The sequence below is a fragment of the Aotus nancymaae genome, unplaced genomic scaffold, assembly GCF_030222135.1.
Source record: "Aotus nancymaae isolate 86718 unplaced genomic scaffold, 86718_ANA_hifiasm-v0.15.2.pri h1tg000014l, whole genome shotgun sequence".
Classification (NCBI taxonomy): domain Eukaryota; kingdom Metazoa; phylum Chordata; class Mammalia; order Primates; family Aotidae; genus Aotus; species Aotus nancymaae.
The window spans coordinates 95,207,209-95,224,088 of NW_026988425.1; the positions used below are offsets into that span (position 1 = coordinate 95,207,209).

Genomic DNA, 16,880 nt, shown 5'->3' on the forward strand with positions numbered 1-16,880 from the left:
AGGCCCAGGTGGATGAATCACCTGAAGTCACGAGTTCAAGACCAGCTTGCCCAACATAGTGAAACCCTAACTCTACAAAAATACAAAAATTAGCCAGGCATGATGGTGGGTGCCCATAATCCCAGCTACTCGGGAGGCTGAGGCTGGAGAATCACTTGAACCTTGGAGGCAGAGGTTGCAGTGAGCCAAGATTGTACCATTGTGGTCCAGCCTAGGCTATAGAGTAAGACTCTGTCTCAAAAAAAAAAAAGTTAGGTAAGCAAAGTAATGGATTTGTTAATTAGTTTGATTTAATCATACCACTCTGTGTCCATATATCAACAAAATCACATCATACCTTATATTACAAAATCATTTTTTATTTCAATAGCTTTTGGGTAACAGGTGGTTTTTTGTTACATGGATAAGTTCTTTAAAGGTGATTTCTGCGATTTTGGTTCACCTGTCACCAAAGCAATGTACACTGTACCCAATACGTAGTTTTTTTTTATCCTTAACTCCCTCCCATTTGTCCCCCTACCCCAAGTCCCCAAAGTCCATTGTATCATTCTTATGCCTTTGCATCCTCATGGCTTAACTCCCACTTATAAGTGAGAACATATGATTAAATGCTTATTATTGTCAATCAAAAATAATATTAATAAAAAATACTTTAAAGGTAGGCATATTTAAGATGAGATATGCTAATAAATATACTTAATGGTAAAATATTTTAACCATATATATCATTTACTTTTAAATGGTAAAGATGAATAATGTTCCTAAACAAAGTTGCACCAAAGTATTATATAGTGACAACATAGTACTACTAATTGATCTATGAAGAAGCAATATTTTGTGCCTGACTGCATTGCACATTTTATATCCAGGATGATACTTCTCTAAATTCATTTCATATGTTTAGTCAAGTTTAAATAAAAAGTAGAATTTAATTAAGTCAGCCAATTAAGCTCATTAAGTCAGCTAATCAGGCTAAAAGTTTATATGCTATAATTTAATATTAATTATTGGGAATAGGTAGGTAATATTTACCAATTTGGCCAGTTTGATTGGTCATACTTGTCATTTGGCATGGGTCATTTCATGAAAATATGAATATTTATGAATACCAAAATAGCACTTTAATCAGTATTTTTAAATATATTGCATGCAAAAATAAAGTTACATGATAAATAACTTCTTAATGTATACATTTAAAAGCACTATGAAACTTTTTAAGAAATAATTAAAAGTGTTGTAAAATGACTTCTTTAAATTTTTTATATTTCTTTCCAAAATCAGTATTACCAATTTTGGCTATTTTCAAGCCTAATATTTGTTGAATATAAAGGGGGTAGAAGTCAAGGAATTCTTGAGTTAGTGAAGTGTTTGTGATATAGACATGAATACAATAATATTTGGAATTTTTTAAGTGATACATTTCAGAATACTTGGTACTTTATTAAATCTGTATTACATATCTTTCTAATACAATGTATTTTTATAAAAGGACTCATGGAACCTAAATAAATAGATTAGAGAGATGGATAAACAGATATAGATAAATATTTTCAGAAATCCCACAGATCAGTGGAGTTCAAAAAATTGACCTGAATTATTATTCAGTAGTATATTAGGACAAACATACTATGTCATATAAAGTGGTAAATGTTTATTAAACAAGATTATTTATTCTTCCTTCATTCAACACATCTTTATTGAGGGCTCACAATTTTCAGGCTCACACATTATGTCAGACTTAAAGCTATTTATATTAAGTATGCCAGTATAAAACAGGAAGTTATCGCGTAAGCACTTTATTATGCAATAAGATGAACGAAATGCACTACTGTAATTTTGGAATATAAGTAATGCCAGCAGTCATCATTTTAGGGAATCACACTGGCATTGGGGAATGTTTAAATGGGCTTTCAGTGGACATAACCTCTCTTCCTATTTTCTCATGTTAATAAATCACGCAGATTAGTAGTGTTGAATTGCGTATGTTGATCTCTGTGGAAATTAAGGGTACATTGTCAAAATACTCCCTTAGGAATACAGAAAGCAATTTATCTGTTTTAAAATGAGATTTTTTATTTTTGAATGAAAGGTGAATGATAGTAAAATAAATAAGCAAACTGTGATGCTGATGCTAAGGATGATTTGACTCCTAAAATTTTTAGCATATGAGAGTTTCTCTCTCAGATAGGAGCTCAGAGTTACCTTGACTACAAGTCTAATTATAGATGGAAAGGAATAAAGTATGACTTTTTTTTTTCAGCCTTTTTAATGAAATTTTCCTTGTGATAGCAAAGATTCCTAAATTATTGGATCAATTCAATTTTGAATCATAGAATTGGTACCCCAAATGAACTGTATTGGTGAGCTGATTAATACATCTTAGAAAATCATGTGTGTAAATCTGAACACATTTATATGTGTATCAAATTAACACATAATATATGTGTAATTGAATTAGCATATTGTGTGTGTATATATATATGTGCATGTGTGTACACACATACATATATGTATACTCTTACACATATATGTATAGTTTTTCTCAAAAGTTAATTCAGTAAATGGCAAGATAATTCACTTTTGAGGAAATAACTTGCAACATTAGCTCATATTTTTATTTTTTATTTTCTCAAATGTACTATTTAAAATAATAAAGTATGATCACAAGTTACAGAAGACAAAGAGTTATATTACTTAGTTACTGATTTTTCTTTATTTGCTATGCTAAAGTACATATGTGTTTCAAACATGTAACGTACCTTGCTATACACTATTTCTAATATAGTAATTGCTGCCTTTGTCTCCAATATTAGTATAAAAATCATTCTAAACATGCCACCTTTTTATTTCATATTCTTCTCCATAATTACTATCTACAATTTCCTTTTGTTTTTTAATTGTTACTTACTGCTTTTTTGGTGATAAAAATGAATTTCTAATTTAGTAAGAGTTAATTATCGTCTTAATTATTGCTTTTAGCCCACATTGCACAGTTTAGTTCCTTGTTCTCAGTTTAATCACCTCTCACTTGTTTGAAATGAAATTTTTACTTTAAGTACAGTTTCTTTTCAAATGTATATAAAAAACAAATCCTTCTAAATAAACATGTAACAAGTTTAGAAACACCAGAATTATCTTTGAGGGAATATATATTAACAAGATATTTTATATTAGTTATTTTGAAATTTTGCAATATTAGTTGCTTCTCAAATCTCTAATGGATTTTTCCGAAAGGTTGAACTATGCGTTTATCTGAATGGATGGATAGATGGAAAGATATTGATAGAATATACATAGATATTTACCTGTCTGTATACAGATAAGACGTGTTATGAAACATTTCCAGCTACACTATCTATGTATATTCATTTGGATAGCTTTGTATAACTTCACTGTATGCACACTACTCTAGTGAAGAAATAATTTTGATTGGTCATTCTTAAACAATACTAGCATTTTGTTGCTACCTATGTAAGAGCAGGTCTCGTACTACAACTTTTCTTAACCTGGTCAGATTCATTTACGGAATAGAACCTACTGTATCCACCCCCAGTACAGTCATGAGCACATCGTATATTAAAGGATCAGGCAGCACAACATTGTTTAACTTGTGTAGACCAACATTTTCTATTGGTCATATAGTAAGTTTTTCTCAGCTCTTCTGTAAGCATTTCAAGGACCAAAGTTTTGTAGTAATAGCTATGGAAATACTATTCTAGAAGAAAATTAGAAAGAGTAAAAAAATCCTAGGATTCCCTAAGTACTTTATAAAAACATATAATAGCTCACAGAATAAACAATTTTCATTTATGCAACAGAGAACACACTGGCCCAAGGGACCAACGATATTTAGACCAGCAGTGATAGTTACTTCATTTTGTGTAGTTTTTTAGTAAAGAAAGAGATCAGGATACTGTTGTCTTACATGTGCTGTTGTGAGTGGGTATTCCTTCTCTAGTGAAAACATGGGTATTGACATTCCCAAAATGAAAAAATATGGAAGGACCCATCCATTGATGAATTGCAAGTTTCATGAATTATTATATGAATTTAAAATGTTTTTCCTTTTATTAATTTAAGATGCTTAAATGATTATTTTGCTTTTCCTCTCTGCAAGATGATTAAATGTTTTTAAAGCTAGAGCTACATCTTAAATTCCTTTTCCCTTTTTCTTGGTTGATCTACACATACCTCCTTTTTTTTTTTTGAGCAGGAAAGAGAAGGATAATATGGCAGGAGGCTCCAGTTTATTATTTTTGCAATAGCCATTCTTTTTATGGCACATACTGACCACCTTCAAGGCTGTTAAAATGTAATTCTTAGGAATGGCGTTTTGACACATGAAGATATGTGTAGTGAACAGATGTTTGTTTGGGTTTGCACTTCACCATTTGCTTATATTTCACGGGAGAGGCAATTACACTGACAGGTATCAGATTCAAAGAGTGAGAAGCCAAATGATTTCTAAAGCATAAACAGAGCTTCCCATGGCAGGGGCTTATTCCTGTGGTCTCTCAAGGTCTCTACATTTTCAAAGCTTAGAGAAATCAAATCCCTATTTGGAAAAGATTTTTCTTTTTTTCCTTCCCTTGCTGATGTCATTACTGTTGCTATGGAGAGAAAGTGAGTGCTGCATGACACTGCTGGAAAAATCAACACTGATATATTTCTGTACAGCGAATAACCTACCTCATAGGCTTTTTTTTATTAGTATAGGCTTGCTAAAAATTGTCCGTACTAATACTAAAATGGAAATGTTCCTCTTCCCAAACAACTTTGCTATATAAAAATCTTGTGAGGATGTACTTAAATAGTTCTTTCCTAATATTACTCAAGAGAATAAAATATGTAATAACCCATGAGGAAGCAGAATACATGTTTTGTAAACTGCTAGATTTTTTTTCTATCATTGGGAACTTTTTTCTTGGAAATGTCTACTGTTTTAAAATCTATTTTTAACACTGAGTCATTCAACTGTACAGCACTACTTCCATCACATCTCAACCCTTAAAAAAGATTAGTGCTGATTTCATTTTGAGTCATTCCTGAGGCGTTATTTTCAACCCTGCTATAAAAGCCTAGTTGCCAAGTCAAGCATCAGGGATACACTTTGGATGTCTTAGTGTGGACACATGATTCCAGATTCGTCTGGCCATGAGGAAGGAGGCACTTAACCAAAATAAGGACCAAGATTTTTGGTGTTAGGAGGAAAGGCCATTTTTAAATCTTATAAATAATATATGATAACTCTATTGAAGGGTTCTGATTTTTACCATTGTTAAGGAAATAATTAAGATTTTCCATGAGAACAGTAACTTTTCCCAGTCTGTGAGTTTTAGCAAATAGAAGGGGACTATAGAATAAAAGGATTTGAGAGAGAAAAGAAAGTACCATATCCCTCATCTACTAAAATGCCATTTTCATCTGTGGTATTTAATAGTGTTCGTGGTGTGCCTGCAAACTAGCACTCCATTGTTAAGTAGAAATATGCCTTTGACAATGTGCTTTTGATGTTGAAAACTGTGATGGGTTTTAATGAAAGCTGTAAAATAAATGCGCAATATTTCTAACTTTGAATCCATTGCTGGCAGATTTAACGGCTGCATTTTTCTTGCATTAAGAATGTGTTTTATGTGAATGGTTGATTTGTTGTATCTTTTTTTTGCCTGCAGTGGCACATCTAGTGATGAAATGTGCAACTTATACATCATGTATTACATGGAAGCCAAGCATGCAGTTTCTTTCATGACCTGTACCCAGAATGTAGCTCCAGATATGTTCAGAACCATACCACCAGAGGCCAATATTCCAATTCCTGTGAAGTCTGATATGGTTATGATGCATGAACATCACAAAGGTAATAATTGATATTTAATATATAGTAATATATGATTTTGTATTTTATATTTTATATGTATCTTGTTTAAGTGATTAATATTGAAAATCATCTTTATTTCCTTCTTCTGTCTGCCAGCCACATGTACACACATATTTCTCATTTTCTCATTTTTCTCTTTCATATCCTATCTCCCCTCCCTGACATGTCCCCATCAAAACAGTTAAAGAGAAAAATCTCAGCCAGGAATGAAACAGATTCATTTTGGGACCAATTCCATAAATGTAGATCTTTCTTCATTTAATTCTTGTTTTCTCATTTCCTCATCTAATTGCTTCCCTAACCAGTAATGGCTTACACAATTTATGAATTTATCCACCGTGTTCTAAAGATCACTACAGTTTGCCAGTGAAAATGGTTATCATCCCTACCATTCTTTAAATAATCCATTTAATGGGTCTCTTCAGGCAAAGAACAATTATTGATTTGTGAAGCATTGCTAGTCTTGACTTTCTTATCTAATTCTCAGAATTGTTCTTTAATTAATATATATTGTTCATCAGCGAAATGGTCATATTGACTGCCATTTTTTAACATAAAATTGCAAAGTCTAGATTCAGTTTTGCAAGTTCAGTCTTAACATGCTAGAGCAGCTTCTTATTTCTTTCTAGTGGAAAATTTATGAGAGAAGTTAGCATAGCAATCTGGTATTTACTAAGATTCTAATATATTTATGGAATATGCCTTAAAGTGTTCTTAAATGTTCTTAAACAGTGCTAAATTTAATTTAAAGCAAACAAATATTAGTCATTTTGTCAATGCATTTTGTAAATTCTGTATCATTTATAGATTATTGAAATGGTAGTTGACCTAGTTATTAAGTCAGATGTCTGGTAGTTGGTAGGTTGTGCTAGGGGGTAGGGTGCAGGCAGCTTATGAATTAGAGCATTTTTATCATATAAACTTTTAATACTGTAATAAGCACAAGACCCTGAATAGTATTTTTATGTTGATGGCATATTTAATTATTTAAAGTGTGTAAGATATACTGCAAATTTATGCCCAGCTTCTTTGATCTTTTACAGAAACAGAATATAAAGATAAGATTCCTTTATTACAGCAGCCAAAACGAGAAGAGGAAGAAGTGTTAGACCAGGGTATGTATGCTTATTTCTATAACCAGGTCTATAAAAGTATCAATTTCCAAATAGACAACCAAATTGTAAAGTTACTGAGATATTTTATGCCTTTCTGTATCTGCCTCAAACTGTATCTATTGCTATTTTTATACAATGCATAATTCATGAGAAAATGATCAATTATTGCACTTCAGCTTGAAAGTAAAATTCGTTCATATAATTTAGTCCTGTTTTGTTTTCTGGTCTTTGTTTTAGTTCATTTAATATTATAATTTTTATGTATAGTACAAATAAGTGCAAATATAATCACTAAAAACCATCAGCAGGCTGCTTTTGAAATCTAATAACCTTTACCATTTAAATTAACTTATATTTTATATGGTATGTTCATCAAGTATATTTGAGGTTCAAGAAAAAAGAAATTAAGAATTAAACCCACATCTTGCCTCTATAAGTCATCCTTCTCTGTCTTCATCAAGGTAGGAGGGATTATTATCTTATACATCTATAGTTTTGTGTTAAGGTGACATCTGCATACTTATAAAAGCATTATCTTCCTCTCTTCTGTTTATTGAAAATGGTAATGTTTGATGCTTGTATGTCATATATTGCATGTGCGAGCACTAAAAAATTACTCTCCTGAATCTTGGTTTCTTCCCAGTTGTTTGGAAGACAGTGCTTTGGGTTAGGTGTTGGAGTATGTTATCCTATCAAGTTGTTCTTGGCCTAGAATATATGGTTTTAAACATTCCTTTCATGTTAATGCAGACACACTTCTACTGACAACACAAAGCATACAAGAAATAGAAAGGATTTTTCTATTAGCAACATATAAAGGTTTCCTGTTTCTCATTGTTAGCTGCTATTGCAATTCTTCAAAATGTATTACATTAGGTCTTGGTCGAAAATATCACTCTTGTATTTTTTTTTAATTAAATCACTCTTGTATTAATAGTTTTTTACAAAATCAAACAATTGAGACTTTAAAAAGGGGAAAATGCACTCTGAAAGAAGCATAAGGTAAACTATAGTCCTTGGTTTTTAAATTACATAGTGGATGTTTCATAACATCTCATTCTAACAAAGTGGCCTTCAAAAAAATGAAGCTTAGCTCAAAGTACTGAATTGCTGAGTAATTTAAAATAGCTAAATTTATCAATCCTGTTTATGTATTTGTAAGTCAACCAGTAATAGCAGCCTAAATATAGTAGTATTCAGAGTGTTTACTGTAACTTCTATTTAAGTTTGTTCAGACTTCCAATTATTTTGTCATTTCACACACTTTTTGAAATGCATGTCTTTAAAATAAATTTATTTATCTTAAAATACATTTACAACAACATATATGAAGCAATGTGGAATGAGATACCACCGTTTAGTAGATGCATCTTATAAAACGATGTTTCTGTGGAAACTGCAGCTGGACTATGGTTTCCTTTTGAAGTTACTCAAATTGATCAAGGGAAACACTGACACCTCTGAAAGGTTGGAATCCCAGAGGTTTTGTTAGTGAAGCAGCATAAATTATTAACATTTCATCTGTTCTTTCCAAATAGTAGGATTTAGGAGGTGTTATCTAGGCCTACAAACCAGATTCTTTAAAATACTTTTATACTTTACCATTCATTGATCCTTTCGTGTTTTATAGCATATGTATAATGTTCAGAGGTGAACATTATATATATATATACCCCAATATACAAATATTCCCAAACCTTTATTGGTCCCAGAGAATAATTCTATGGACACATAAGAAATTATTTTCCTGTAATTTCTGTTTTCTTCTGTTTGTGAATAAAAATGCTGTAAATAAAGGTATTTAACTTGCAAAGAAAAAAAGCATTATTCTGATATTAGCAAATTTCATATTGCAGAAAATAGGCTGTGCTCTTCATATGTTGAAATTAGTGGGCCCATCAAATGTCATCTCTAATGAAGGTAAAGACAGTAGCCTAACCAAAAGCCATTTCAATGGCTAGCATAGTGTGTCTATTATCCTACTTGTCTCTGGGGACCACCAGCCTAGAATTAAAAGAGAAATACATAAATGTACCAAAATTTGTACACATAGTTCATTTGATGGACTAATGAGATCAGTCTATCTCCTTACAACACATAGGGCAAATCTCCTCATTGCTGAAAGAGTATTTCATTCTTCTTAGAGATATTTGTTTGCACAAAATGTCTGTTTGTATTCATTCTTTAGGAAGTCAACTTGACCAAGTAGCTAATAAGTGGGCTTTAATTATTCAAATAAATTATACCATGTATGTTAATTTTAAAGTAAATCCTCAAATTTCACTTTTCACCTTATTTGGTGTTCCAGCCAAAACAATTTTTGTAGTATTTCTCCAGATTGTATCAAGTCTTTTAATTTATTTTTAGCCCCAACAAACAAAAGCCCAAATTATTGTGTTTGTGCTAGGCATAAGCTAACAGACACCATCTATGTTGGTCCTACAGAAGATGTCAAACTCCCATAAAAAACAGAACAGTGTGGGGTAGGAAGAAAAGACTTGAATCATCAGTGGATGTGTACTTATAGACAAGCTCTATACCGGTTAGTGGGTACAGATAGTTCTGTAAGTGATGTAGATAGTTTCCCCTGGTTAATACTATATATAGTATAATGTGTATACATTATATATAGTGTGTAAATAGTACTATATATTATATATAGTGTGTATATAGTACCACAGTGTGTATGTGTGTATATATAGTGTGTGTATAGAGTACTATACGTATATAATATACACATTATGTATAATATATATACATAATATATAAAACAATGTATACACATTATATATAATATATATTATATATTAATATTATATATAGTACTGTATACACACTGTATATATATACACACACACTATGATACTATATACACACTATATATAATATATATAATATATACATATAATATAACTATATACATATAACTATAATATATATAGTATATATATACTATATGTAGTATAATTTAAATAGTATATATTTAATTACCATATATAGTGTATATATATAGTATTAAATATATGGTACTACATACACATTATATATAATGTGTATATATATAATATGTATATATATGTATGTATCTATATAATAATATATATGTATGTATATATATAATATATACAATATGTACACATTATATATAATGTGTGTATATATATAATATGTACACATATATAGTGTGTATATATAATGTATATATAATGTATATATACAATGTACATATATAATGTGTGTATATAATGTATATATAATGTATACATTATATATAGTTTTTACATATTATATATATAGTGTGTATATAGTACCATATATTTAGTACTATATATATACACTATATATGGTAATTAAATATATGCTATTTAAATATACACATTATATATATACATTGTAAGGTCTGTTCTCGCCAAGGATAAAATGAAGAAACTGAGGCCAGCATGAAAATAATCCAATGCAAGGGAATTTATTCAGACTCCCAGGTGAGGTTCTGCATTCCGACAGGAAGGGCCGGAGAAGTCGCACGGACTCCTCTCAGGCACGGGGTTTTATAGGGAGTGGAGGCATTTGATTGGCTGTGCCCAAGGTGAATGAGACAAAATGGTGGGGAGTGGGGCCTGGATGAAACAAAATGGCAGGGAGTGGGGCCCAGATAGGACAAAATGGTAGGCAGGAAGTGGGGCCCAGATAGGACAAAATGGTAAGCAGGAAGACAAAATGGCAGGCACAGAGTGGGGCCTGGATAGGACAAAATGGTAGGTAGGGAGTGGGGCCTGGATGGGACAAAATGCTATCAGGTAGGTCCTGACAGGGCTTTTTTTCCCGGGTTCCCGGCGTGGGGGGGGAGGTGTGTCCGAGCTCCCGGCAAGGGAAGGAGGCGTGTCCGAGCTCCCAGTGAGGGTAGGGGGCATGTTCGAGGTCCCTGCGAGGGAGGGGGGTGTGTCCGAGGTCCCCACGAGGGAGGGGGGCGTGTCTGAGCTCCCCGCGAGGGGAGGGGGTGTGTCTGAGCTCTCGGCGACGCAACCAGCCTTACATTCTGACCTTTTGATGATAGATAGAGGGCGCCGCTCTTCCTACTTCCTGCTGAATAGGGGCGAAGTAAGGGGGACAGGTCAGTCAGCTGGCGCCTCGACTGAGAGTCGGACACATCCAACTTCTTGCATATGAGCTTGTAGCACTGTATTGGATTCTAGTGGTGGGGCCTTGTTTCCAGGATTCCTGCAAGTAGAATTGCCAGGCATAGTAGGGGCTGGCTTTAGAGGGAGATATTAGAGGAAATGTTAGGAGGAGAATTCGAAAGATCAGGAGTTGATGGGCAGGGGCAGCGGGTGAGGTGAAGGCGAGTGGGGCCCAGAGATTTGGATTTCCACTGGTCATTTTGCGGTGCCAGTTTAAGGCGGGACACATGATACCATGGTGTGTGACCCAGGAGCTTGGCAGCCATGGGGGTGGTCAGGATAATGATGTGGGGTCCTGACCACCTGGGCTGCAGAGATCCTGGCTGGAGCTCCCAGAGGAGAACACTATCACCTGGCTGAAGGAGTGCTGCCGGGTGCAAGTCTCCAGGCCCTGGAACAACGGGGAGAGCTCGATCTGCGTGGTCCCTGAGTAAGTGGCGGAGGAGAGATAGATAGGGAAGGTAGGTGGCTAGGGGAGGTGGTTGCACCAGGAAATTATGAGAGACCACGAAGGGTCGGCCGTACAGCAACTCAAAGGGACTAAGGCCCATAGGTTCCCGTGGGGTGGCTCGGATCCGGGCTAGAGCAAGAGGTAGGAGAGTAGGCCAAGAAAGTTTTACCTCAATGGTCAGTTTGGCCAAATGGTCTTTGAGAATGCCGTGGGCCTGTTCGACCTTACCCGATGACTGAGGGTGGTAGGGGATGTATAGTTTCCAGGAGATGTTGAAAGACTTGATGACCAGCTGGACTACCTGGGCTATGAATGCTGGACCGTTGTCTGACTGGATGGTGGCAGGTAGGCCGAAGCGGGGGATGATCTCTTGAATAAGAATGGAGGCTACCGTGTCTGCTGTTTCCCGAGAAGTGGGGAAGACTTCAACCCAACCTGAAAAGGTATCTACAAAGGTTAGGAGGTAGCGAAGTTTTTTGTGAGTGGGCATATGGGTGAAATCAATTTGCCAATCCTGAGCCGGCAGGTTGCCACGCATTTGATGGGTGGGAAACTGTAGCCTCAAGCTTCCCTGAGACGAGACCTTAGAGCAAGTAACACATGTTTTGTGTACCTGCTCAATTGTCTGTTGCAAACCTGGTGAATAAAAGAGGGGTTGCACAAAGCAGTGTAACACTTTGGGCCCTATATGTAAGGATTGGTGGATTTCAGCAATAATTTTAGGAGCCTGTTCCCGTGGAAGGGTGATCTTATTATTTAGGAAGATCCAGCCCTGGTCAGACTCAGTTCCACTCCTTAACATAAGGTCCTGTCTTTCTGATGGTTTGGGTGTGTACACTGGTGACGTGGCTGTGGTAAGGAACAGGACTGGAGCGGGAGCTGGCCTAGTACTGGTTAGAGCATTTGCTACTGCATCTGCCCTTGCATTGCCCCGAGAGATGGCATCCTGCTGGGCCCGGTGCCCCCAACAGTGGATGACAGCGACCTCTTTGGGGAGCAACAGAGCCTGCAAGAGGTTTGAGATATGGGTGGCATTGACTATGGGGGTCCTCTTTATGGTAAGGAGTCCTCGCTCTTTCCAAAGGGCAGAGTGACAGTGGGTAATAAGGAAAGCATACTTGGAGTCTGTAAAGATATTTGCCTGTTTTCCCTTTGCTAGTGCAAGAGCTCGGGTTAAGGTGATGAGCTCTGCCTTTTGGGATGTCGTCCCATCAGGGATTTGGCATGCCTCGAGGGTGGCTGAATCTGTGACTACAGCATAGGCTGCTTTTTGCCATCCTTCAGCCGTTATTACTGAACTCCCATCTACATACAAGGTAAAGTCGGGGCTGGGGAGTGGAAGGCTAGACAGACCCTCTCGTGGCTTAGCAAATGCCTCTATTAGTTCAGGACAGGAATGAATTGGGGAAGGGGAGTGGGATGGAAGGGGAAGTAAAGTAGCAGGCTTGAGTGGAGAAGAGGGATGAAGACTGACTGAAGGATTTTCAATGAAGAGTAAATGAAACTCTTATAACCGGGAAGGTCCTAGGTGTGCGAGAGACTTATGGGAGAGAAGGTTAGTGAGCTGATGGGGAGAAAACACCGTGATGGGCTGGCCTAAGGTAAGTTTCAGGGATTCCTTAGTGAGTTCTGTTGCTGCTCCCAAAGCACACAGACAAGGCTGCCATCCCCTCACTGTGGGGTCAAGTTGCTTTGATAAATAGGCTACCGGATGATACACAGGGCCTAGGGGCTGGGTTAAGACTCCAACCGCAATTCCCTGTTTTTTATCAGTGAACAAATGGAAGGGGAGGTTGAGATCGGGTAATTGGAGTGGAGGTGACGTGGACAAGGCAGTTTGTAGGGCTTTGAAAGCCTGTTTTACTATTCCAGGTGAGAGAGGGGTCCCGTGGGTGTGTCTTTAGCTGCTATATACAGAGGTTTAGCTAAAGAGGCAAAATTAGGTATCCAATGTTGGAAAAATCCTACAAACCCTAAAAAGGAGAGGATTTGGTCTGCCGTTTCTGGAGGCTGTAATGAAAGGAGTGCCTTTTTCCGGTCTGTTGTTAGGCTCTTGGTTGTAGGGGTGAGGCGTATGCCTAAGTAAACTATTGAGGTGACTGACAACTGCACTTTGGGAGGGGATACTCGGTATTCTTTAGATCCCAGAAAGTTAAGAAGAGTGGCTGTATGCTGTTGAGACAGGGAGAGGGAGGGACTACAGAGTAAAAGGTCATCCACATATTGGAGGAGGAGACTGGGTTGGAGAGGGCAGGAGCTGAGATTGGCTGCTAAGCCCTGCCCAAAAATATGAGGACTGTCTCTAAATCCCTGGGGCAAAACTGTGCCGGTAAGCTGTTGTGCCAAATTGGTGTCTGGATCAGTCCAGGTGAAAGCAAAGAGAAAATAAGATTCAGGATGTAGAGGAATGGTAAAGAAGGCATCCTTGAGGTCAAGAACTGTAAAATGGGAAGTGTTGGAGGGAATGTTGGATAACAAGGTGTATGGGTTGGGGACTACCGGGTGGAGGGGTACTACTGCCTTGTTAATAAGGCGTAGGTCCTGAACCAAGTGATAGTCGCCGGACAGCTTTTGGACTGGTAATATAGGAGTGTTACAAGGAGAACTGGTGGAATTAGGAGTTGAGTGATGATGGGCTTCAGGCCCTGACGGTGGGTCTTTGAAATGGGAAACTGCGGACATGAGGGAAAGTGAGTAGGATTCTTGAGAAATATTTTAACTGGTGTGTGATGTCTTGCCACTACAGGCTTGGAAGTATCCCACACCAAGGGATTGACTATATCGGGAGGGATAGGGGTTGAGGCAAAGGGTTAAGACAGGGCATCGTCTCAGTTAGGAGAGACAGTAGGAGGTGTGTATGTGAGGGGTTTGACTTCATGTATGTGAGATTAGTGAGTTGGAGAGTGACCCCCCACAGTCTGGAGAATATCTCTTCCTAGCAAGGGAACTGGGCATGAGGGTATGATTAAAAAGGAGTGAGAGAAGGGGTGTCCCCTGAGGAGACAGGCTAGAGGAGGGGTTTGGTTGGGATAGGAAAGCCTTCCATCAACTCTCATGACTGAGACCTGGGAAGGTATGCTAGGCCCTGAGTAGGAAGGTATAAATGGACTTACCTGCTACCTGTAGCTTTACCCTGGACTCAGCAAGGCTGATGGGAGTCCTCAAGTCCGGGCTGCATCAGTCATCCAGATGGCCAAGAAATTCAGGTGAAGGGATTGCTTCCTGTGGACCGGCCTGCTCCTCACATAGAGGTGCGGGGAGTGGGCCTTTGGTCCAGGATGGGCAATCAACCTTCCAGTGTCCAGTCCGTTTGCAATTTGGGCAGGGTCCAGGGGGTGGTCGAGGACAGGGGCACTCCGGGGCCCAATGTCCTTCTCGACCACATCTATAACAGGACCCGGGCAGGGCCCTTAAAACATTTCAGAAGGGTTTCGATGGACCTCCCACACCAGATGTTCGGTGGGCTGCCAGCCTCAGGGCTGCTACAAGAGCTCAGGTTTGGAGGCCTACCTTCTGCCTTAAGTGGGTCTGTCGGGTCTCCTCAGCCTTATCCTCTCAGCCGTTAAAAACTTTAAATGCCATGTTTACCAGGTCTCGCGTGGGAGTCTGGGGGCCCTCCTCAGCTTTTTTAAGTTTCCTCCTTATATCAGCTGCCGACTGAGAGATAAAGTGGGTGGCTAGGAGCACCTGGGCAGTGGAGACAGGACTAGGGCTGTCCACCACATGGGTAAATTAGAGGGTACAATAAAGCCAACACCACATATGCAATGATGATAATAAGGAGGAAAACAAAGAGAGACCAGGCTAGGACTGTCTGCCACATGGCAAAATTAGAGGTTACATTAAAGACAGACAAGACTGATGGATAAAGGGTGGGTGTCCCCCAGATGGGAGACCAGTCTGATGCCTCCCAGCCACATCCCTGGAGGGATATTTCAGGGGCATCTTGGCTAAGGTGTACCCATATAATCCCCAGGCCTGGTCACCCCAGGATGGAAGTTCGAGTAGGACAGCTCTGAGGTGAATCACTGTTATGCCTTATGATGTCCCCGTGGAACCGCGGGTGGAGGCCCACACAAGCCCCGTAGCTGTTAGGCCATGGGACTACACATAAATTCACTCACTCACTCACTCCGGAATTAGGAAGAAAAGGAGAAAAATAGAGTTAAAGTAGAAAGCGGGAGATGGTAGCGTTAAAAGTAGAAAGCGGGAGAAAGTAGAGTTAATAGAAAGCGGGAGAAAGTAGAGTTAATAGAAAGCGGGAGAAAGTAGAGTTAATAGAAAGCTGCCACCATCTTAGGTGGAAGAGAAAGCTAAGAGCGAGAAGCAGCCGCCATCTTAAGGGCATGGTACAGCCACCATTTTGAGAGGGAGAAAGAGAGAAAGCTAAGAGAGAGACAGAAAAAGAAAGAAGCCGAAAATACAGTTTTTTAAAAAACAGGAGCCTTTTATGCCAAATGGGCTAATTTAAAACAACAAATTTGGTATAAGCCGGGGGTTTGACTCTGCTGTGAGGTAGGGCTGCTTAAACAGGGCTTCTGAGTACCCACACCTCAGTTGCTGGTGAGGGTTCAGGAAAGTGGGGACGTCTCCCTCAAATTCCTGACCCTAAAAAACCCCTCACGGGGAGAGAACAAGAGTGTAGGGACATCTCCTCTTACACTCAGGTCCTAAACTGGAGTCATGGACTCATGGGGAAGAAAGTCGGAGTCACGGACTCGTGGCGGGAGGCCTCCCAGGGTCACAGACCCGTGGGGAAGGAAGGGAGGGAAGCCGGAGTCACGGACTCGTGGTGGGAGGCCTGCCAGGGTCACGGACCCGTGGGGAAGGAAGCTGGGGGTCACGGACCCCACAGCAGTGGGAATCCCTGATGCTGCACAGCGGTTTTTGGACAGGGACTCCCTGAAAGCAGCAGGTGGGGTAGTGGGTAACAGAAGTCTTACCTTGTGGTGAAACGGCAGCTCCCCAGTCCGGCTCTGCGTGGAAGAGTCAGTTTCACCCAGGAGGGGTCTTACAACTCCTTCCCAGGTTTCGGCACCATCTGTAAGGTCTGTTCTCGCTGAGGATAAAATGAAGAAACAGGCCAGCATGACAATAATCCAATGCAAGGGAATTTATTCAGGTTCCCAAGTGAGGTTCTGCGGTCCAACAGGAAGGGCCGGAGAAGTCGTTCGGACTCCTCTCAGGCATGGGGTTTTATAGGGAGTGGAGGCGTTTGATTGGCTGTGCCCAAGGTGAGTGAGACAAAATGGTGGGGA

The 16,880-nt window shown here is 38.6% G+C and overlaps 1 protein-coding gene across 8 annotated transcripts in view; it reads left to right on the forward strand.

Annotated features, from left to right (window-relative positions):
• PAM (peptidylglycine alpha-amidating monooxygenase) overlaps positions 1-16,880 on the forward strand; it is a 171,298-nt gene that overhangs the window by 89,579 nt on the left and 64,839 nt on the right. For all 8 annotated transcript variants that reach the window (XM_064376193.1, XM_064376197.1, XM_064376199.1 and 5 more), the window contains exons 12-13: positions 5,673-5,857; positions 6,922-6,993. In XM_064376193.1, coding sequence (XP_064232263.1) covers positions 5,673-5,857; positions 6,922-6,993 — 257 coding nt within the window. The remainder of the gene's footprint in view (positions 1-5,672; positions 5,858-6,921; positions 6,994-16,880) is intronic.